At 42.8% G+C, this 23,093-nt stretch overlaps 1 protein-coding gene and 1 long non-coding RNA gene across 2 annotated transcripts in view; one reads left to right on the top strand and one right to left on the bottom strand.

Moving 5' to 3' along the window:
- Positions 1–8,098: 8,098 nt before the first annotated feature.
- Positions 8,099–10,556, bottom strand: LOC137333316 (uncharacterized). The gene is made up of 2 exons (XR_010965854.1): positions 10,484–10,556; positions 8,099–9,524 (listed from the first exon to the last, which is right to left on the bottom strand). It is a non-coding gene; the product is annotated as an uncharacterized lncRNA (long non-coding RNA).
- An 8,236-nt stretch (positions 10,557–18,792) lies between these two features.
- tmem170b (transmembrane protein 170B) overlaps positions 18,793–23,093 on the top strand; it is a 43,087-nt gene continuing 38,786 nt past the window's right edge. Inside the window, exon 1 of the mRNA XM_068001729.1 lies at positions 18,793–19,145. Within this exon, the coding sequence (XP_067857830.1) occupies positions 18,992–19,145 (154 nt within the window). The 5' untranslated portion in view covers positions 18,793–18,991. The remainder of the gene's footprint in view (positions 19,146–23,093) is intronic.

The following is a 23,093-nucleotide window of genomic DNA, read 5'->3' on the forward strand; positions in this document are numbered from 1 at the left end:
ATGGAATTCTGGTGTAAAAAGAGCAGAAGAGGGAGGTCGGGAAATAGAACAGTTGCTAGAAACATTGAGTCTCCACCCTGAAGATAAATGGAGGGGAATTCTTGCTTGGAACTGGGGCAGATGGAAGTTCCCTATCGATGGCCTGATGTGGAAAAGAAGGCAGGGCCGGTGAGATGGTGTCACCTGCTAGATTCCCTGTTGTTCCCACCTCCCAAGTGTCCAGTGACTTGGTTGTTAGCAAGACACTGGCATCCAGCAGGGATACAAGTGGGACCTAGAGGGGTGTCCAGGCATGGGTCTTTTCCTGGAACACCCCAGCAGATGGAATGCTACCACAATGAACCTGACCCTCTTATAATATGGGGAGGGGGGGAGTGATTTCCTCTCTTTTTTTCACCAGCAGGCTTCTTCCCCTTCAGTTATCTTATATTCCCCGTCCCAGAGGGAGCCCAAGATTCAGCCATTCTGGCCTGGGCACCCACCCAATTTATTTTAATTGGCAACCCCATCCTCACCCCTGATCCTCTGGTGAGGTCAGAAGCACAGGTCACCAGTACAGAAAGAGTCCTGCTCTGGCACACTTATAGTCGCTGTAGGGTTTTCTCTCTTATAGGGCTCGAAAGATCCAGAAAACACCGAGACTTTAATATGGTTTTTTAATTCTATTGACATTAAGACATGACAGTTCTTCCAGATAATGATGTCATATGACCTTCTACGGGGAGCACAACTTTGAAGCAAGGGTGATCAAGTACTTGTTCTGAGAGAGTTGAGGGGGTTAATCTTTTGTTGAATGCTGCCTGTGGTCTCTCCTGAAAATCACTGCAAGCCTGCATGCTTTATATCTTTTTTAAGTCTGTTGCTGGGCAGAATAGGCTTGTTGTTTGTCTTTCATTTCTTACGGTCCAGCAGAGCAGCTGTTTCATCTGTTCCCTTGTTATTTTCTTCTTATCTGTCGCTGTCCTTGAACGGCACGGAAGTTACAGTCAGTAACTGGGGGGATGTCAGTCTTTCTCAAGGCAGCTTTGAGCTGTAAACAGGCCTGTGATTCTCTTCGATCTTGGTCAAGCCAACAATTATGGCCCAGAGGATTTTGCTCAACTGGCGTTTCGATATAACGATCCGTTCCTTGGTAGGCTGATCAATTCCAAATTAGTCTACCGGTAATTTTGTTTTGATTTTATCCTTCATTTACTGTACACACTTTTAACCTATTATGCTCTTTTGCCAATTTTCACCCTGTTAATCCAGGTTTTCAAGTCCATTGCTTTATCCATCTCACCGCCTTTCTTAGTCCTTCCTGGGAGCCGGGTACCAAAAGGTCCATATCAAAAAGCTCAAAATTCTTCATCATGGAGCAGGATTGTGCAATTTCAATTCTCAGATATCCAATCCAAGTTGCATGCCATCTTGCTGTATATTGTCAGCTTCAAAACTGGTAAGAGATTATAAAGGACACTCATCCACTAATTTATAGTTTTCACAAAATAATGGACAGAGTTGTGGAATTCACCACCAAAAATCCCAGAATACCATTTAATGCAAATGGAAGTTAACTATCTCAGTCACTGTATATCAGTGATTTAGATGGTATCCTCTACATGGCATAAACATCTTTATTATTTTAAATGATTAATATCAAGCTCTAATCCCACTCGTTCTACCATCACCCTTCCAGCTCAGTGCCTGTTTCCCCTTCTGCTCCGGACCTGGCCCCAATATCAATGACATCAACTGCTAATTAGACCAATTGCAGGTCTGGCCTTTTTGCTCAAAGAGGCACCTTTGCTATTTTCTCTTTCCACTCAAAGAAGGAAAATTGCATTCAGCAGAGTTGCTTAGTTTCGGCCTAGTCGCCTAAAATACTTGGGAAAAAATTGCAGAAGAGGTCGATTTATATGGAGGAATAACAAGATTTTTAATGTTTCTTGGATATATGGAAATAATGTAATTTATGTAATTGGTCCTCCAAACAAAATATTTCTCCCTGCAGGTTCACCATACAAAACACAAAAAGGAGCATCACTGCCTCCAACAACAAACATCTTTCAGAGCTCATAATTACCATTCTTCTCACAATACAAGAGTAAACATGTTCAATTAACTCTCTCTCTCTCCCAAAAACACACTGATCCTATATCTATCCTGCGGCCTTCAAACCAATTGCTGATTCTGCTGCCAAATAGATTATTTCTCCCTGCAATTTCACCATCTCAAATCAAAGCAGGTAGAAACCAATGTCTCAATTACTAGCTCTTAGACAATTGCAAGCTGTAATTATTTATATTTTAAATAAGTGTTTTCACGCTGCAGGTCCACACCTCAGTGCAATGAATTCAAACACCTTTACTGAATGACTGACTACTGTAGATGATTACAGGCAGTCAGCATTTATCATTTTACAAATGATTCTCTGTTCACTTCCTGTGGCATTTTAATTATTGTTTCACATTAAATTTCTTTTCACTTATTTATTTATTCTATCATCTCAATGTCAGGTTAACATCCAACATACAAAACTTCCATCAGCCTTTGGGAATATCAGGGATTCAGCCACCAAACTGATAATGGGCCAGAATTTGCTTTTAAAATAACGGTGAGGCTAATGGCACTCACTGAGGGCCAGATGCGCAGTTAAACGCGAATATCCAAAAGTTGCTGTACGAGATGCGCCACTCAGCCGTTAGCTTCGTGAAAACAGTGTCTCTCTGCCTGCCTCACCACTGACAAGCATTGAATGTCGTGAAGTTCCTGTATTTGCGCAGTAGAAACGATCCAAACCTGCCACAGAATGTTATGATTTGTCATTTCAAGTGTAAGTACCCTTTTAACGACATGATAGGTGTTAATTACTGCCAATCAACCTCTCTGGCACTGAAAATTAACTATTACAAGTGTGCAATCTCATTCCTTCAGGTATTAATTATTGTTGGAGGCCTTAAAAATTTCAAATTAAAAATTTGAATTTTTTTTACTTTTCCTTTCTGTCTCTTTTTTCTCTCTCTCATAATCCAATTTTCTTTCCCTCTCTTTATTTCTCTTTCTGCATCTGATTTGACATTGAAATTACCCACTCTAATTTACCCTCCTTCTCAGCCTTTCCTCTGTTTATTTCTCAATCCTTCAATCTGATTAGTTAAGGAGATACACAGTTGCTTGCCCTGTTCATTCAGGTCCCAGATGCCCTGTTTCCCTCGCTGCCCCGTTATCAGCTCGCACTTTCAGCAACGTGCTAGGCAAAAATTTGAAAACCTAAACGTGCAAGGGCGAGTCTAAATAATGGCAAACAGCTTTAGTTGCCCTGCTACAACAAGATCTGGGCCAATATGTTTTTAAATGCTCTAGCACCTTCAAATCAATACATAACGCCACAAAGATAATAGTAATGCCTCTTATTCTTACATTCTCCAGATCTATCACTGTAACCTCCCTCAGCTTATTTGTCAGCCTGTCAAAGACAACAAACACAGTCAAAAGATATATCGGGGTAGATTTTACAGCCTGGGTGTTAAGCATTACCTGGACGGAGTGCAGAAAAGAAAATTTGACTGGGAGGTTCGCACACCTTTTACAGAACCCGCCTGAGTTTCCTTCCGTTAATTTCAATGGAAGGAAAATCAGGCAGGTTCTGTTACAGCACGCAATCCTTCCCCCCCAGATTTTCCTTTCTACGCTCTACCTAGACAATGCTTAACACCCAGGCAGTAAAAACATGAATCTACCCTACCATTTTCTCTGTGAGTGACATTTCCCGAGCCTCGCCAAATAAATGGTTTCTCCTTGCCATTTATGTTACATGAAATCATGGAAAATCTCAAGGCTGGAAAAGACTAAAAGATCATATAGATCTTTCTGGTCCACCTTTCTGCTGTCCTAACAGTTTTAACCAGTGGTGCATTTCTCTTCATGATGCTCATCCAATTTGGCCTTGAAGAGAACTAAGCTACTTGCCTTTACAACCTCCCGATTAAGCTACTTTAAAAACCAACTATCTTCTCGGTGAGGCAATATATTTTATGTCCTGTCTGAATCTATCCTTTTCAGCTTATACTGTGCCCCATTTTCTGCTATCCTGTTACAACAGCTTGCATTTATATAGCATCTTTAACATAATAAAATGTCCCAAGGAACTACATAGGAGCATTATCAGACAAAATCTGACACCGAGCCACATAAGGAGATATTAGGACAGATGACCAAAAACTTGGTCAAAGAGGTAGGTTTTAAAGAGTGCTTTAAAGGAGAGAGGTAGAGAGGCAGAGAGGTTTAGGGAGGGAATTCCAGAGCTTAGGGCTTAATCTTTCACGGTAATTTTCTGGTGCTAGCCCACAATTTACCAGATTTACTGAATTCAATTACACAAATTTACTATAGGTTTCTAGTCGAGTACCATAATCGCTAGGCTACCGTACCTATCCGGATCCAATGCAAGTGTTTTCCTCACTAAGTCACTTGATCTTATTCAAGTATTCACCCCTAGTAATGCTAATTTTATTACACCCCTAATTCTCTCTTCGAACACCAACTTTACCTCAGCAACGTGTCCTGTTCCCTTGTTCCTACCGAACTAAAGAACTCATTCAATTTTATCAGGTATGTTGGCGTCTTCACTAACCTTAACACCCTTTTCAGAAAACAACGGTTCTATACTTTCATTTTCTTACTTTTCCCACAATGTGTTGTCATTTGCCTTCATTTCCCAAACAATTTTAAATTTATGCACCTGCTTTGTTATTTTAACAGTCGTCAAGTTTTTAGACACTGCTCCTAATATCTCCTTCTTTGGCTCGGCGTCAACCTGTATCTGATTACACCTCTGTGAAGTGCCTTGGGACGTTTTTCTATGTCGAAGACGCTATATAAAGGCAAGTTGTTGTTGTTCTTGTTGTTTTACATTCTCTGGCCCCAAAAATGCATTGGGGTCATCTAGACCTGTGTTGCAACCTAGGAGCAGGATGTCTGCCAGCTAACTGCCTGCATTGCTGACCCCGCCATAAAACATGGGATCAGCTCATTTAAATACGCTTCAGGGTCTCTGTAGTGCAACTCCCATGTTACAGGGAAGTAATGAGCTGAAGGGTGTGGAAACTGCTGGTGCAGCCTTTAGATAAGAAGGCTGGAGGAGCAGTAGGTGAAAAGTGAACCTTATGCGAGACTGAGCTGAGTGTCAGGTAATTGTATCAGATGGCTCGGATGAGATTTTATGGCACTTTTGAAGAATGTCTTCCACTGAAGGAACAGGCCGAAGTATCCACAGAAGGGAGCAGGTCATTGGAAGGAGGCAAGATAAAAGAGCACGGCTTTCAGACACTCCTGGGTGAAATGGAGAGCAGAAACACTGCTGGGTGGCCCATGAAAGGAAACTCTGATAAATGTCTCATATGCCATGTGGAGAGAGGTGGTAACGACACAGCGGGCCACCTCTCTCACCTCCAGGACTGCAAACCAGTGCCATAAAAGTTCAATGATGTGACAAGTGCAGGCAAGGTAACATGCCAGCCACTCCCCCTTACATTGTTTACCCTGTAAAATGATTAGCCGAACAAGTCATCCATCACACTACAGTGTAGTTCAAGGGTTCACTTACTGTATATTATAAAACATGTTACGAATGCCCTTAACAGGAAGTGCTTCTATGCGCAAGTTTGAAACCCATCTCTCCACTTTAGCAGTAGAGCTTTAATCTCAGCTGTCTGATACTACCTGGGAGACATCCCTCACTAGCTAGTCTTCACCTAATGCACTTAAACAAGGGGAGAAACCCGCACACAAAGACAGGAAATTGGAGGAAGCATATCAAAGATTAGAGAGGTGACCCCTATCCTCCATGAGGAACAGACCATAGAGCTGGTGCGAAGGCATTCTGCTTAAACCGGGCTGCATGTTAGTCAATGCAGACCTAGACATTCACCATGGCATCCTTGTAAAGTAATACTCAGCCAGAGGCCTCCTCACTGTCTCCTTCATCTCAAGTGGTTACGCTCCCCCACTCTTAGCTTATCCCTTCATTTCTTACAGGTCCACCCACAGCAATAGGGAGCAGCAGATAATGATGTAGAGGAAGATGATGAGGAGGAGGAAGAAAAGGGTAGGAATTTCTTTCTGTTAGGACTATGATGATGATGTTGAAGTGCATGAGGATGATAAAGGATAGGCCACCCATGAATCCCGGAATCAAGATCCTACCTCATATTTCTCTGCTCCACCTCCTCCAATATCATCCCCTGAACCACTTGCTTTCTCACTCCCATGCACCAGCTTAGATACTTTCACCCGGGGGAATTTGAAAGTGTTTGTGACAATGTGGTTCCAAGTAATTCACAGAACACGAGTGAGCCGGAGGAGTGGGGAATGGTTGAGGATGTGCCAGTCTCCCAGTGGATGCAGAGGCGAAGGCTGCCCATGGCTATAAGTCATAGACCCAGATCTCGTGGGTCATCATCAGTGATCTGCATAAGGCAGGGTCTGGCTCAATTCTCCTTTCTCCAAACGACTTTATCTTGTGCTTCTCTTCAATTCTCCACACGATCTCCCATTCTTTTGGTGGTCCAGAAGCATCTTTCTATTCCTCCCTCCTGCTCTTTTTCCTTCCATCCATCGATCCTTCTAACACCTCTTTCAAGATCACATCCCCTTTCAACACACGCCCAATCCAATTCATTTGCGGTTTTCTGATAACATCAATCAAACTATGTTCTTGTATTATTGCCAACGCTTCCTCATTACTTTTCTTAGCTATCCGCTTTACTTTCTCCATATATCTCCAAACCCACATCTCACAACTCTCTAGAAGCCTGACCTCCTCTTTCCTCAGTGTCCATGTTTCAGCACCATACAGGGTTTTGCACAGGGTGCGGAACAAGAGAGGCAACAGGGATAATGAGAGTTCTGTGCGAGAGGAGTATAGAACATACATTTGCTTTGTAGATTCTGAAAAAGCCTTTGATAGAGTGAACTAGGTCAATGGAGGTACTAAAGAATATTGGTGTGGATTGGAGAGATAGATGCCTAATAAAGGCTTTGATAGGGGATAAATTGCAAGTGTTAGGGTAGCAGATGGAGAGTCAGAACCAGGAGTAATTGGAGAAGGAGTGGGACAGGGATGTGTGACAACTGACAGGTATCTTCTGCCCTCATTTGCGGGAAGACCATGGGAGCTTTTCCTTTGTTGAAAGCATCAATAGAGTGCATGGCAGTTTCATTGGATTCTGTATCGATCCTCCAGCTTACGAATGACCCGGGACCAGTCGGTGCCACCTCCTCCTCCATGGAAGCACACTGTAAACTGTAATGGCAGTTGGGAATAGATGAGACAGCACTCCGTGTTGTTTCGGGCCTGAGGGGGGGGGTCGAGATTTAGGCAGCTGTCTATCAGGGCTTTCAGGATCTGAAAGGTGCCATTAAACCAGCCATCCTGCTGCCATCATCGGACCTCAATCTGCATATTTAAGGAGGGATGCCAACTCTGATTGGATGCATTCCTGGATGTTTGATCACATGACATCAGATCACATGACATCAGAACATATGACATTGGATCATGTGACACAGCCAAAATACGAACAGCTATTATTTGGGAACTTTACTGCTCACACAGGCTCCACCGTAGCCTAACCTGCTAAAGGAAATCCGCCCCCACCCTGTACCATGCCTATTGGCCTGGATGTCCGCCCATCAAAGCTCCGCCTCCTCTCATTGAAGCATTGGAGCTGCCCATCAACTCTACTTCCCTATTTTCTCCCAGGTTGCTCACAGCACTTCCCGGGCAATTAAGCTGTCATTGTGGGAGACTCCCGGACAATCATGGAGGGTTAGCAACCCTAATTTAGAGAAGGACCCTGCCGGGTTCAGGTGGGTGTCCTAGCTACCTTCTCAGAAGAGCAGGTTGAAATAGAGAACAGCGGGAACAATGTGGGACTTTGGCGGGTAAGTCTCTTGGCCAATTTTAATTGTCCCCCCCCACCTCCCATCTATATTTTGAGCAGTTGTGTAAGAAACAAGCTGGTCTTTACCTGAAAGTGAACCTGATTTTTTTCAATTCCCCATGTACCAGTAAGCAAGAAACCAAATAAATAATTGAACAGACAAAATTACCCAATTTTTGTCATAAATATCACAGAGAAAGACCTTTATTTGAGACACTGGTGGATAACCCCAAAATAGCCACCACCAACCCATTCAATGCTCAAGTAAATAAAGTGCCCTCCCCTTGATCCCACAAACTCCATTGAGGTCAGCACTGGAGGTCAACGGTTGGTTGATCCCAGTACAGCTGCCAGGATTGCAGCCCATGAATTTTCTTGTTCCAACTGAGTATTATGTCTGAAGGCATCAGAGAGACTTGGGGGGAATTTTAACCTAACGGGTTGGGCCGGAAACCCGCGGGATTGGGTGGAACGCTGGTTTTACGCCCAGCCCAATATTATTCTCCACAATGGAGAGTAAAATCGGGCAGGGTGTAAAACCAGTGTTGCACCCGATTCTGTCAGTTTCCCAATGGGCAGGTGAGGTTACAATTTCCCCAAAAGAGTCTAGAGAAACTGTGTGGAAAGTCAGCGGTGAACTGCCATATCAAGTTCATATTCAAGGACTTTGTGCCAGTTCAGTTCACGTTGAAGTTTAGCACAGCAGATGTAAGTGATTGTTATTTTCTATCGTTCAAGGATGAATAGTTAAGGCTGTATACTATAGTTTGTCATTGATTTTTTAAATTCATTCACGGGATGTGAGCATCGCTGGCAAGGCCGGCATTTATTGCCCATCTCTAATTGCCCTTGAGAAGGTGGTGGTGAGCCGCCTTCTTGAATCACTGCAGTCCGTGTGGTGAAGATTCTCAAGGGCTGCTAGGAAGGGAGTTCCAGGATTTTGACCCAACGACAATGAAGGAACGGCGATATATTTCCAAGTCGGGATGGTGTGTGACTTGGAGGGGAACGTGCAGATGGTGTTGTTTCCATGTGTCTGCTGCCCTTGTCCTTCTAGGTGGTAGAGGTCGCGGGTTTAGAAGGTGTTGTCGAAGAAGCCTTGGTAAGTTGCTGCAGTGCATCTTGTGGATGGTACACACTGCAGCCATGGTGCGCTGATGGTGAAGGGAGTGAATGTTTAGGGTGCCAATCAAGCAGGCTACTTTGTCCTGGATGGTGTCGAGCTTCTTGAGTGTTGTTGGAGCTGCACTCATCCAGGCAAGTGGAGAGTATTCCACCATACTCCTGACTTGTGCCTTGTAGATGGTGGAAAGGCTTTGGGGAGTCAGGAGGTGAGTCACTTGCCGCAGAATACCCAGTGTCTGACCTGCTCTTGTAGCCACAGTATCTATGTGGCTGGTCCAGTTAAGTTTCTGGTCAATGGTGACCCCCAGGATGTTGATGGTGGGGGATTCGGTGATGGTAATGTCGTTGAATGTCAAAGGGAGGTGGTTAGACTCTCTTTTGTTGGAGATGGTCATTGCCTGGCACTTGTCTGGCGCGAATGTTACTTGCCACAAGTAACATACCTTGACTTCTCACATCAACATTGTATGGCACCTGTGGTTGATAGTACAAAAGCTCCATAAATAGCAGCAACTTCTCAGTCTCTGAAGGATTTGTGAGTAAGAAAAGAATTCCAAAATCTATGTGGGGTAATTTTCACTTTGGGTGCGAGTGTAAAACTGACGGTTGGGGATCAAAGGTCCGTTATACTCCCTTTCCATTTTTCTTTCCATTGACTTCAGATTAAACATTTACCTTTTCTTCGCCTTCCAACTATCATTCTCAACACTTTCTCCACTAGGACATCATTCTCCAAATGTTCTCTTTCAACAAACTTTGTAAGCCTTCTGGCCTCTCACATATAAATTCTGAGGATATTCTAGGTAGGTCAAACATGCCCTTTTTATATATTTACTTCCACAATGCAAATCTAACATTATTATTAGTGATCAACCATATAGATCTTTTCCGAGGTGTCTTTCAAATTTACTTCCGGGTTTTGTGCCTAGCAGCCAGCCGGATTGACAGGCTGACTGGCGGTCGGGTGGGAAAGCAGCCGAGGAGAGATCAATGTCCTTGGGGGTCGGATTGGGGGGGATCGATTGCGGGGCAGAGGGGGGGAGGTGAGAAGTCAGCAATCGGGGGCCTCGGACATCAGGGAGAGTCTCGGACATCGGGGGAGGCTCGGACATCGGTGGGGTTTGGACATCGGTGGGAGTCTCGGACATTGGGGGGAGTCTCGGACATTGGAGGGGGGGCTCGGACATCAGGGAGTGATCAGTCGATCATAGGTGTCCAATCGCGGCAGGTAAGCCTGTTGGGCCTGGAGGAAACACTCCTGCTCCTCCTGGCCCACAAGCAGTGCAATAAATGCACTCACCTGATGAACGGTCCTGTCTCGCCTCCTTTACCTGGTGAGACTCATGAGCCCCGAGAAAGCAGCCCATGAGGGGTTAAATTTAAAGCTCAGTTAAAATCAATTTTTAAAATGCTAATTGATGACTCTTATCTACCTTAATTGCCCTACTAAATATCCGCCCGCCAGTACTAATTGTGGATGGGACCTCAGCGATTCGGCTCCATGCGCGCATCCAAAAGTGCCACTTTAAACCCCCGGAAGTGGGCGCATTGAAGGCGGGTTGCAGTCGCGACCTAAAAAACTACTATTTTCACCTCCCACCAGACTCCAACCCACCCGTTCTTGGGGGTTAAATTTCCCCCGCTATGGCTTTCAGTTATATGTTACATCCTCCAGCTTTCCGAACACTCAGAAAGCCATCTTATGACATCAATATCTTCTTAATAACTTCTCTGTTTATTTCACAGTCATTTATTTATTAACCTATTAATTTTGCAATTTTGACATGTTAGCACACTGTGGTTACAGGCATCATTAGGATAATGGGTCTCTTTCTGTGTGTGTCCTTTGCCTCGCTTTTTCTATGTAACCTTGCTAGCTCTCCAAGAATTCCAATATTAAGCCTTCATATTTTTCTAGAATTCAGTAGTGTGGTTCAGAGAAACATTTTCCTGCAGCGATCAGATTGAATGTGGGTATGCATGCGTGCATGTAATGCTGGCCAAGAAGTTGGAGAAGGATACCATGATGCAGAATTGTTTATTATCTCTGCAGCAATGGATAAGTCTGCAACTCCTCTGGACCTGTATGTTAATCATTTCTTAAATGAAGAAGATCATTGTATCTTGGCTAATGACTGCTGAATTAGTACCAGATGCTTGGAATGAATTCAGGGCATCTCTGACTTTCATGGCTCCAAGAAGAGCATTCATCACAGAGGAAACCCCCAAGAACTCAATTAACCACTTCACAAAGTTCTGTAACTGCCTTCATAGAAAACATTAACCTCCTCTCATATTCCTTCTCCATTAGTCCAGGTAAGGCAATAATGGTCTGACAATTCACTTCTTGTGGTATAGCCTTTATCTGAAATTCCTGCACCTGTGTGCCCTTATCTTACATTCATCCTACTCCTTGCTTGGTAGATCCTGGCAAGCGCTATTGGTGGCTGTGCGCATGCCAACCTAGAAACTCACTCCTTGTACATCTGCAATCTTATCAACAAGGAGAGAGAGGGAAAGGGACTCCAGGGAGGACAGAGAGAGAGAGAGAAATATTATGGAAACCTTTACAGTTTATAGAGAAATATTTCTGGACCAGATATAGTATGGCCCAAAACATCCTAGACTATCAGGGTAACAGGAAGATATTAATCTTTACATTTTAACTGACTCTAGAGATGATTGCACCACTGATTCACATTGTAATAAAATTGGATGATATCAGCAGCAGTGGTCTTATAATGCAGATTCCTGATTGCAGAATTCTATCCACAAGAAAATATTGTGAGGTCATGAGTGTAGTTTCTACAATCATTGTTAGTGTTCTAGAGCGGAGACACATTACAATTTCAATTCAACAAGATAGACATCATAGCAACGACTGTTGTATTTCAGGTTGAGTCCTTCATATGTCTACAAAGTTGGATGAAGCACAGAGATCAATTGTGACAAGGGTTAATTTTAACATTTTCATAATCCCTTGTGTGGCTTCTAAGGATCCCAATAATGTTGTGCCTAGGGAATGCTCATTGAAGAGGAGATTAGGGTGAAGACCTGTTACATCAGGTCTTCGCCATCACAAGACTGTCCTGGTTGTTTGGGGTGGCTCCTCACAGTATTGTCACTAGGCCTATGCCTGGAGCAGGCATAACTCCAGGGTAAGTATCATAATGAGGTGGGACACAGCAATCCAAGATTGGAGGATCTGTGGGGGTATCAGATTAAATCCAAATATCCGAAACTAATTTTTGGGTACTTTCCTTCCCCTATTGGATAATCTTAAGACCACAAGGCCTTCCTACAAGGCCCTAATGTCAACAGCCAGGAGCACAGTTGCAGGCTTATCAGGCCTTTAACTGCACTCCTGTTTCCACCCTCAGATCCCAGTGCAAGGCCCCGCCACTGGGTGAGTTTGTGCCAGGAATGCACTTGGACTGTGCAGATGGCCAGGGAGAGGAAACTTGTGTGCACCTCTCCTCTTATAGGCACAGCGCATCTCAGGTACATTGTGCCTGTCAGATGACAGGCTGATGCCCAAAAAAAAAAATTCTACCTTGGTAAGCATTGATCTTTCCTCCATAACCATGACTGGTGAGCCTTTGCAATTCTTTTCTTTATGTTACATTGTAGATACTGTAAAAGATTGGGAGGCCTCAGAGCAAGACTAATTCCTGTTTCAACATTTAAGCTGCTAATAGTTAATATTGTTGTTAAATTATTGCTATCAGGTCAATGATTTAACTCATTGTCTAAATTAGTTTTGGAACTTTTCTCTGTGATAATTGAATTCAAAGTACATTTTTATTTTATATTTCAGAACATCACTAGGACATTCAGCCTTTTCTCAGTTCAAAATAAAAAAAAATAAACTAACTCAAATACTCAAGTTATTTAGATTATTGTTTCTTTCCAGCTTTGTTGTCCCTCTTTTTTTAGAAACAAAATACAATACTGGTCTATTAGGAGATATACCTGGAAACATTATCTATGTGTGACTACCAGAACCAGATGCCTCACTTGGAATTTGGCCTTTAACATCGAGATCTGGAAGCCTTATGCTGTGGAATATGACAGAAATAATATGAAGAAAAATGGAAAATCTTCCTCTACACCAAACGAGACTTCAATGGGATATTTGGCATCAGTGTTGAATTTCAGGGGCTGGTCAGTCAGATGGTATTAAGAACAATCTCTTTTAGAGAGGGTGGTGGATTCAATGTACCTAAGCATCATACCAAAGTTGGGGGAAAAAGTGTTTAAAATGTTTCAATGTCCAAAAGAGATTCTCCAAGAATTTTCATCTGACTCTTCACTCACACTGAAATGGTACAAGCCACCTCAATGGGACTGGAGCCCTTCTCTGGTACATCACCTCTTCTATTGAGGCTTTCTGAATCTCAGGCCTGAAGTATCCACTGGCTTCATAATGTTCCCCAGCACTGGCCTGGTCACTGTTGAGGTCAATGGTTTGGCACTGATCAAGTTCCCAAACCCACAACCTCCACCACCTAGAAGGACAAGTGCAGCAGAGATATGGGAACACCACCACTTCCAAGTTCCCCTCCAAGTCACACACCATCCTGACTTGGAAATTTACCACCGTTCCTTCATTGTTGCTGGGTCAAAATCCTGGGAATCCCTAACAACACCATGGGAGCACCTTCACCAAATGGACAGCAGCGGTTCATGTAGGCAGCTCACCACCACCTTCTCAAGGGCAAGTAGGGATGGGTATTAAATGTTGGCCTTGCCAGTGATGCCCACATCCCATGAATGAATTTAAAACAAAGTTAACAATAAATTCATCCTTGCTACCAAAATCTGTGACAGTGAGGATCTTTGGAATCAAAAAGCTCTGTGATGAACCTTTGACATTGATGATTCAAATTGTGCAATGTCTGTACACTGAGGATTTCAATATTGCTGAAGACAAATGCCATGTCAAGATCTCAGTCCTTGATGCTGCAGCATAGTCATACAACGCAGCTTACACTATCTTGATTCAGATGCCAAAACCTGGAGCAAATAATTAATATGAACACAAAGGAAAGCAATAATGCTGAGACATTAATCCAAAAAAAAACTAAAGCAGCTAAAAACAAAACTAAATTTGAAAATCAAAAATGATTTAAATGTGTACAACAATGGCGTGTTCATCCCAGTTATCTACAGATCTGAATGTAATTCTTTTGATGTGCAGAATCTGTTTTCTGGACTGAACTGAATGACATGTGATACAGCCAGGAAAACCTGAATTGTGTGAATTCACTTGGATGTGGGACTGTGGAATTATTCTTAGCAATCCATTATTAGAAAGTAGGAATATTACTGATGAATACCTCTATTGTTGATATTTATTGGGAAAGCATTTAATCAAAGAGCTTGATTCTGTCATAGGCAGAGTTTGTTCCAAGTTTCATACTGAAAAAACAAACATATTAGACAAAAGAGCTTGAACTTACTGATTGAGGTCACACAACTTCTACAATAGAGGTAACAAAAAACAAGGTCTGATAAATAGACTTTCAGACTGGTAATTTGACTCTATTCTACTCACAATGACTTAAAGAAGCAGGTGACTTACTAAGGAGTAACATGCTGGAGAGTATGAGCAATACTTACCGTACGAACAAAGTAAATTTTAGTCTGTAAGGCTTTATCTCAGCATTTAGAAGCTTTACAGTAGTGCTAGACTCCTCAAATGAAAGATGAGGAATTGAACGTATTATCTTATGCATTATGGGAAGCACAGAAAGAATGATGGCTATTTGGTAACAAACATAACCCTGCTTATTGTAAAATATGATGTGGAGATGCCGGTGATGGACTGGGGTTGACAATTGTAAACAATTTTACAACACCAAGTTATAGTCCAACAATAGCTTGTGGATTTTAAAATAAAATTGTTGGACTATAACTTGGTGTTGTAAAATTGTTTACTATTGTAAAATAAACCTAGAAGATTGGAAGGGATAGAGAAATTAGGAATGGAGTTAAAAGGTCAGTCATCTGAGATGATCTACTGCTGAAAAAGCAAATTGTGGAAACTGAATGGAAAATTACAGCTCCAGTATCAATCATATCATATTTCTATATGTTCAAGACTCCTGGACATCTTGGACTTTGAGTGATAGTCTTTAATGGAGATGAAAATCGGAAGAGATGTATAATGGGTGGCTGAATCAGTATCGCCTGTTTTACACTATCACCCAAAGTCAGAATTATCTTCCCACCCCCTGCCTATGTATTGGAACACCCTATAACAAGTTCAGATGAAAATAAATATTCTTATATAAGTATCCAATAACATGCAGCAGCCTATTTCTTTTGGTGATACTGTGAGTTCACTGACCCTCTTTGGGCATCACCTCACATCCTTTAACAAGTTTGGATGGACAACATTGATCAAAAGAAAAACAGTCTGATGTGACAGTGCAGCTTCTCAGTCAATACAGCAGGGCAGGTTAGTATCATTCTGCACAAAACATGCACTAGCACTCCTCACTATGGATACTGATAAGCAAAGCATCAATCATTTGCAGTAACATTTTAAGTCCTTATCTGGTAACCTTGTAGATGGTGGAGAGACTTTGAGCAGTCAGGAAGTGAGCCACTTGCTGTAGTGTATTGTCCTTTGCCCTGCTCTTGTAGCCACAGTGTTGATATGGCTGGTCCAGTTAAACTTCTGGTCAATGATGATTCTCAAGATGTTGACAGTGGGGGTCCAGGTAATGGTGGTACTGTTGAAGGTCGGGACGGGGGGTGAGTTTTCTGTTGTTGGAGATGGTCTTTGTCTGGTATTTCTGTGGCATGAATGTCTCCTACCCATGCCTGGGTATTATCCAGATGCTGCTATAGGCTGGAATGGGTTGCTTCATTATTACAGGTCACACAACTTCTATTCTTCTTGCAGTATAAAGGCTTAATCACTGCATCTTGATGGTTTCCGATGGCACAATAAAAATCTTGTTTCTTTTTCAATTCTTCAAAGACACTTTCTTCATCTCTTTTGCACGTCTAACCAACAGCTACCTTGGATGGCTCCACCCTTAAGAACATAAGAACATAAGAAATTGGAGCAGGAGTAGGCCAATCGGCCCCTCGAGCCTGCTCCGCCATTCAATAAGATCATGGCTGATCTGATCCCAACCACAAATCTAAAGAACACAAGAAGTCGGAGCAGGACCCGGCCACATAGCCCCTGGGCCCTCTCCGCCACCCACAGGGCATTGACCGATCCGAACTCAGCTTCATGTCCAATTTCCTGCCCGCTCCCCATAACCCCTAATTCCCTTTACTTCTAGGAAACTGTCTATTTCTGTTTTAAATTTATCTAATGATGTAGCTTCCACAGCTTCCTGGGGCAGCAAATTCCACAGACCTACCACCCTCTGAGTGAAGAAGTTTCTCCTCATCTCAGTTTTGAAAGAGCAGCCCCTTATTCTAAGATTATGCCCCCTAGTTCTAGTTTCACCCATCTTTGGGAACATCCTTACTGCATCCACCCGATCAAGACCCTTCACAATCTTATATGTTTCAATAAGATCGCCTCTCATTCTTCTGAACTCCAATGAGTAGAGTCCCAATCTACTCAACCTCTCCTCATATGTCCGCCCCCTCATCCCCGGGATTAACCGAGTGAACCTTCTTTGTACTGCCTCGAGAGCAAGTATGTCTTTTCTTAAGTATGGAGACCAAAACTGTATGCAGTATTCCAGGTGCGGTCTCACCAATACCTTATATAACTGCAGCAATACCTCCTTGTTTTTATATTCTATCCCCCTAGCAATAAAAGCCAACATTCCGTTGGCTTTCTTGATCACCTGCTGCACCTGCATACCAACTTTTTGATTTTCTTGCAATTCCCTATTCCCTATTCATCTTTTGATATTTGACCTCACTATCTCCTCTGACCTCAAATGGAATTTCCTCATCTCGTCAATTGTTAAAGATGCCTCAAGAAGCCCAGTTTCCTCTTTTGAGTCAATATCATTCAATATTTGTCTCTACAAGCCCCAAACTGCTTATGACTTGAATCTTGGGATGGGGTGAACTTTTCAAGGATCTCCCTTGAGACCTGGGACAAGATACAAGGAGGAGCTTATATCATGAGGGGTAATCATTATCTCACCTGAAGTCTCCAACCTCTCTCCATTACAACCTTTCTTGTCTCTCTATTTTATCAGTGCTGTACTACAATGGTCTGTGCTGCTCTGAACTTTACTCTCTTATTCCTCCGAGGGCCTCTTCTTCCTCTCTGCATCCCCCTGTGTTAAAATAAAGACATTGCACCCTCTAACTCATTCTTCCTCAGAACCTCAAAAGTGGAACTTCTTACCTCCCTCGGTTTTCTCTTTGTCCTGCAGATATCAGATTGATGTAAACTAATTACTATTTCCTAATTTATCTTGTCTTTTCTCCTGTTCTTTTCCACCCTGATTTCACAAAAAAAATTGCAATGTATTTCATGAGGTTTGAAATTTGTAGACTTGCTTAATAGGGTTTAGGGAGAAATTTTGAACAGTTTCCCCCTTGAAGATGAATGATAAATCAACTAATGCATGATTTGGAGCTGTGGACAGAAACAAAACATTGTGGCCCCAGTTTTAATAGGGGATTGGCTGGGCCTCCACATTCCCCTGGGTGAACCATCCGCTTCTGGGCTCATGCCCACCATAACCCCTCCCCCTATTAAAACCGGGGCCTGTAAGTTTGTAGATAGCACCAAGTTGGGGGTGGGAGTTCAAATAATAGGGAATGGCCAAACCAAATACAAAGGGATTTGGATAGTTTGGGAAGGTAGATTGATCAGTAGCAAACAGCATTTAATGTGGACAAATGTGACTAGGGAAGGGAAACAAACGGAGGGAATAAAAACTAAATAGATATAGACTACATGACACAGTGACACAGCACAGGACAGGGATTTGTTGGTATTGGCTCACTGAAACTAGCAGCAGTAATGAAAGTTAGCAGGATCTTGGGATGTACAGCCAAAGGGGTGATATCTGTACAAACAATGATATGGCCACACTTGGACTGCTGTGTGACAGCAAGGATGTACAGGCAGTGCAGAAAAGGGCAACCACACTGATTTTCATCTTAAGGCATCCGAACTATGAGGAGAGGTTGAAGAGTCTGAGATTATTTACACTGGAGAACAGAAGACTCAGGGGAGACACGATTCAAGTATTCAAGATCCTGAAGGAATAGACAAATTGAACCCTGATAATTTGCTCGAGATTGCTGCAAACTGTAGGACTTGGGGGGGGGGGGGGGGGGGAGACAGGTTCAAGCTTAGAAAGGGAAGGTGTATAGAGAGTTTGGATTTAACTACTTTATACAGAGGGTGGTGAATATGTGGACTGGTCTTCCCAGGCAAGCAGTGGAGGAAAAATGTAAGGGAGAATTGGATAAGTATTTGAGGTGATTGACGGGTATTCGTTTTTAAGAATGGACAGATGGGCTGCAGAGATTTTTTTTCTGGTTCTGTAATTTCCGACGTTCCCAAAGGGAATGACTGGAGCTTGATGGAATGATTGACGTTTACTCATTCCACATATCCTCACAGCCTTCGTCTGTATTTCGTTCAAAGCCCTCTTTAAACGTCGCTTTCTCTTTAAGAGAGTGCATTGAGCGATTGTGGAAGTGGCCGTCAGATATTTTATCTTCAAGATTGCTAAACCCCTTTAAGAGTGTTTGCTTTTACTTAAAGGCGTCATGCTTTGCTGTTGGAGGAATATGGAGGGAGCCCTGACAGGCCGGCTGATGTGACACTGCAATGCCTTCAGCGCCCATTTGCGACGCTGGCTGACAGATTAACTATATGAGTATGTGGGTGTGAGGCTGCGCTCGTTCATCTCTGCTGTCCGCGGCCTCGCCTCAGTCTGGCTGTGCGCCGCGGCAGTAGTAGTAATCGTCCACCCATACCCTGCATCCCAATGCCGGCCGCCTCGAGTAAAAGCGGCGTCCAGCAGCAGCAGCAGCAGCAGCGAGCGGGACGTTCAACCATGGCCGCCGGCGACTACTCCATCAACTTGACGGTGCAGCAAGTCCTGAGCCTGTGGGCGCACGGCACCCTGCGGCACTTCACAGGTAAAGAGAGACACCGGAGGGGGGAGAGGGGCCGCTACCCGGGATAGGAAATGATTGCAGCTGCTGTAAGACTTGAGAGGAGGGGGTCGATGCTGGCTGCTCCAGGCCTCGGATTGAATAAAATAAAATAAAATTGAAGGGAAGGGAGAAATACCCATTAAATTCCAGTGAGTTGTGGCCGGTCCCATAAATACCTGGCTCATATTCACAGCAGGGAGAGTTCCCGCACAGCCCGAGTTGCGAGCTGTCTGCGTGTTACAATATGTAGCAGTTCAATGTAACATTGTTTCTAATTGTGACTTGGAAAGCCGAGGGCCGCGGTGGTGTGAAACCCGCGGGGGAAACGAACCTTCTGATGCATTAAACCCAACATTATCGATTTCGGAGGCAAGGTGACTTTAAGTTAATCGTGCGACCAGGTTAAAATCGAAATTTTTGAAATGGAGAGAATGCATATTTGTTTTAATATTTTCCTCATCAGTTGGGTAAAAATAAAACAATTTTTGGTCAACACACTCGAGTTGTATTGTATGGAGGGGAGGGAAAGGTTTTCTCAATACATTTTTAAAGAAAAAACTCCCCCTCCCACCCCCCCATGAGCATTTTAGGTAACGGGAGTCTGTTGAGCAATACTGAATAAAGAGTTAATTACATTGCCCACAGAGTAAGACATAATGAAATAAGATACTGCAACATGAATTATAAATCAAGCTACCAATCTGCTAGTGGGATTGTTCTTTGTCCCTGGCAAGTGACAGTATCACATAGTAGTCAGATTGACTATTATAATCAAATGCCATTTACTAACCACTTGCACTATGCAGAGTGCTTTGAGATGAGCTAGGCAAAGAGGTGGGGTTGTTCAAGAACTGCAGTGCAATTTTTATATTGTATTTTAGTTTAAAATAACTTTCATTGCAAGTTTACTTTGAATTTTCAGGCTTTATTGTAAGGTAGAATGGGATTTGTTCCATTGGGTGGAAATTGCAGAGGAAATTGCAGAGGTACTGGCCATAATCTTCCAAACATCCGTAGATACGGGGGTGGAGAATTGGAGAATTGCAATGTTACACCCTTGTTTTAAAAAACGGGTGTAAGGATAAACCCAGCAACTTTAGGCCAGTCAGTTTAACCTCAATGGTGGGGAAATTTTTAGAAATGATAATCTGGGACAGAATTAACAGTAACTTGGAAGAGGGTGGATTGATTAGGGAAAGCCAGCATGGATTTGTTAAAGGCAAATCGTGTTTAACTAACTTGATAAAGTTTTTTGATGAGGTAGTAGAGAGGGTAGATGAGGGCAATGCAGTTGATGTGTATATGGACTTTCAAAAGGCGTTTGATAAAGTGCGGCACGGTAGGCTTATCATCAAGATTGCGGCCCATGGAATAAAGGGGGCAGAAGCAACATGGATACAGAATTGCTAAGGAACAGGAAGCAGAGGGTAGTGGTGAATGGTTGTTTTTCGGACTGGAGGTAGTGGTGTTCTCTAGGGGTCAGTGCTGGGACCACTGCTTTTCTTGATATATGTTAATGACTTGGACTTGGGTGTAAAGGGCACAATTTCAAAATTTGCAGATGATACAAAACTTGGCAGGGTAGTAAACAGTGAGGTGGATAGTGATAGAATTCAAGAGGATATAGACGGACTGGTAGCATAGGCAGACACATGGCAGATGAAATTTAACGCAGAAAAATGCAAAGTGATACATTTCAGTAGGAAGAACAAGGAGAGGCAATATAAACTAGAGGGCACAACTCTAAAAAGGGTACAGGAACAGAGATCTGGGGGTATATGTACACAAATCGTTGAAGGTGGCAGGGCAGGTTGAGAAAGCGGTTAAAAAAGCATACGGGATCCTGGGCTTTATAAATAGAGGCAGAGAGTACAAAAGTATGGAAGCCACGACGAACCTTTATAAAACACTGATTCGGCCACAACTGGAGTATTGTGTCCAGTTCTGGACACCGTACTTCAGGAAAGATGTGAGGGCCTTACAGAGGGTGCGGAAGAGATTTACTAGAATGATCCCAGGGATAAGGGACTTTAGTTACGTGGATAGACTGGAGAAGCTGGGGTTGTTCTCCTTGGAACAGAGACAGTTGCGAGGAGATTTGATAGTCATGAAGGGTCTAGATAGAGAGAAACTGTTCCTACTAGTGGAAGGGTCAAGAACGAGGACATAGATTTAAGGTGATTGGCAAAAGAACCAAAAGTGACATGAGGAAAAACTTTTTTACTCAGCGAGTGGTTAGGATCTGGAATGCCCTGTCCGAGGGGGTGGTGGAGGCAGATTCAGTCATGGCCTTCAAAAGGGAACTGTATAAGTACTTGAAAGGAAAAAATTTGCATGGCCACGGGGAAAGGGCCGGGGGAGTGGGACTAGCTGGATTGCTCTTGCATAGGGTCGGCGCGGACTTGATAGGCCGAATGGCCTCCTTCCATGTTGTAACCTTTCTATGATTGTGGTAATACAGCAGTGTTGTCCAATACATTAGGCATTATTTGCATGTGGCTAATTGGGAGTCCAGATGTGGCTAATTGCATTTATGATTAGTAAATTAAAAAATGTGTAATAGATAACATCTTTGGGCATGTGAGCTCAATACTCATTTGCATGTTATATGCATGTGTACTTTAAACTTATGTGTTTATTGGTAAGATGAAAAGCAGAGTGTGCAAGTGTTTTTGATTGTTGTGAGTGCTTTAATTCCTTGGTTACTGAATGGTGGTAGATGTTTGTTAAGTAAATAACACAGGGAAATGTACTTCATGTGTATGTGAGTGAGCTAAAACATCTGTGACTGGTCATCAATTTCTATTAGACAGCAAGTTGCTCTTCGTGTTGTCCAATTTGATATCTGAATAGGGGTTTGGATGACTTTTTGCCAGTTTGTACAAGTAATTAAAACATATATTTTGTATGATAAGACAATATACAATCTTGAGTGTGTTACATGAAAGTGATGTGTTGAGGGTAGAGAAGCTGTTGCAAAACACAGGAGCTGGTGTGCCTTATGTATATCATCTCCGACCCCTAAATGCATCACTACTTTGTAAATGGTTGCAGAATTTATTCTACCTTCTATTATTGTTTTGTATTTTTTCTTTGCTGCTGGAAATATCTTGATGAGCAGCCTGTATTTGGTCCCTGGTTACGTCCCACATGATTAGGCCAGACATGATCAGAGGGATTTATGTTACTGACATGGGGAATACTGTACTTTCTACATTATAAATAGAATACAAATTGGCAAAAACACAACTGCATCACTTGTGGGAGAGGGATGGTGAAAAGAGTTTATGAAGATACAATGGAATCTGTTGTTTTAAAGCAGCTTAATCCCTGTTACACTGTCCTGTAATAGCTTTATGTCGCAGGATTTCATTTGATGAATTGCAGCTTGGGTTCTTCTCCACACAATGCCCGGAAAGGACCATCACAGCATTGTACTGCCCTCTGTACAATGAAGCTGTTCTCAATCCTGATGACGATATCTCGTTACATTTGGGCATCAAAAGCATGAGTGTTTTGTTAACTTTGATACTCTTTCTCCCCCCCCCCCCCCCCCCCACTCCCTCCCCTCCTTTCAGATGGCAATAATTCTCTTAAGATAATCTTTACATTACTGCACAGTAGAGTTTGTGACCACAAGCTATTGTACATGAACTAAAGATCTATATTTCAGTGTCGTCATATTCCTGCCACTAGATTAAACATCCTGATGTTAAAAAATTCTTTGAATAACCCCTTGCTCTTAGGCTTATCAATTTCTCTTAAAAGTACACCACGAAAGTAAATTTGCAGACAGCGATATAGACAGATTTTTTTACTTCAATAACTTGCATTTATATAGTATTTCTAACATAGAAAAACATCCCAAAGCGCTTCAAGAAAATGGACAGTGAGCCAAAGAAGGAGATATTGGGGGCAATCAAAAGCTCG

This window comes from Heptranchias perlo, chromosome 2 (assembly GCF_035084215.1).
Source record: "Heptranchias perlo isolate sHepPer1 chromosome 2, sHepPer1.hap1, whole genome shotgun sequence".
Lineage (NCBI taxonomy): Eukaryota > Metazoa > Chordata > Chondrichthyes > Hexanchiformes > Hexanchidae > Heptranchias > Heptranchias perlo.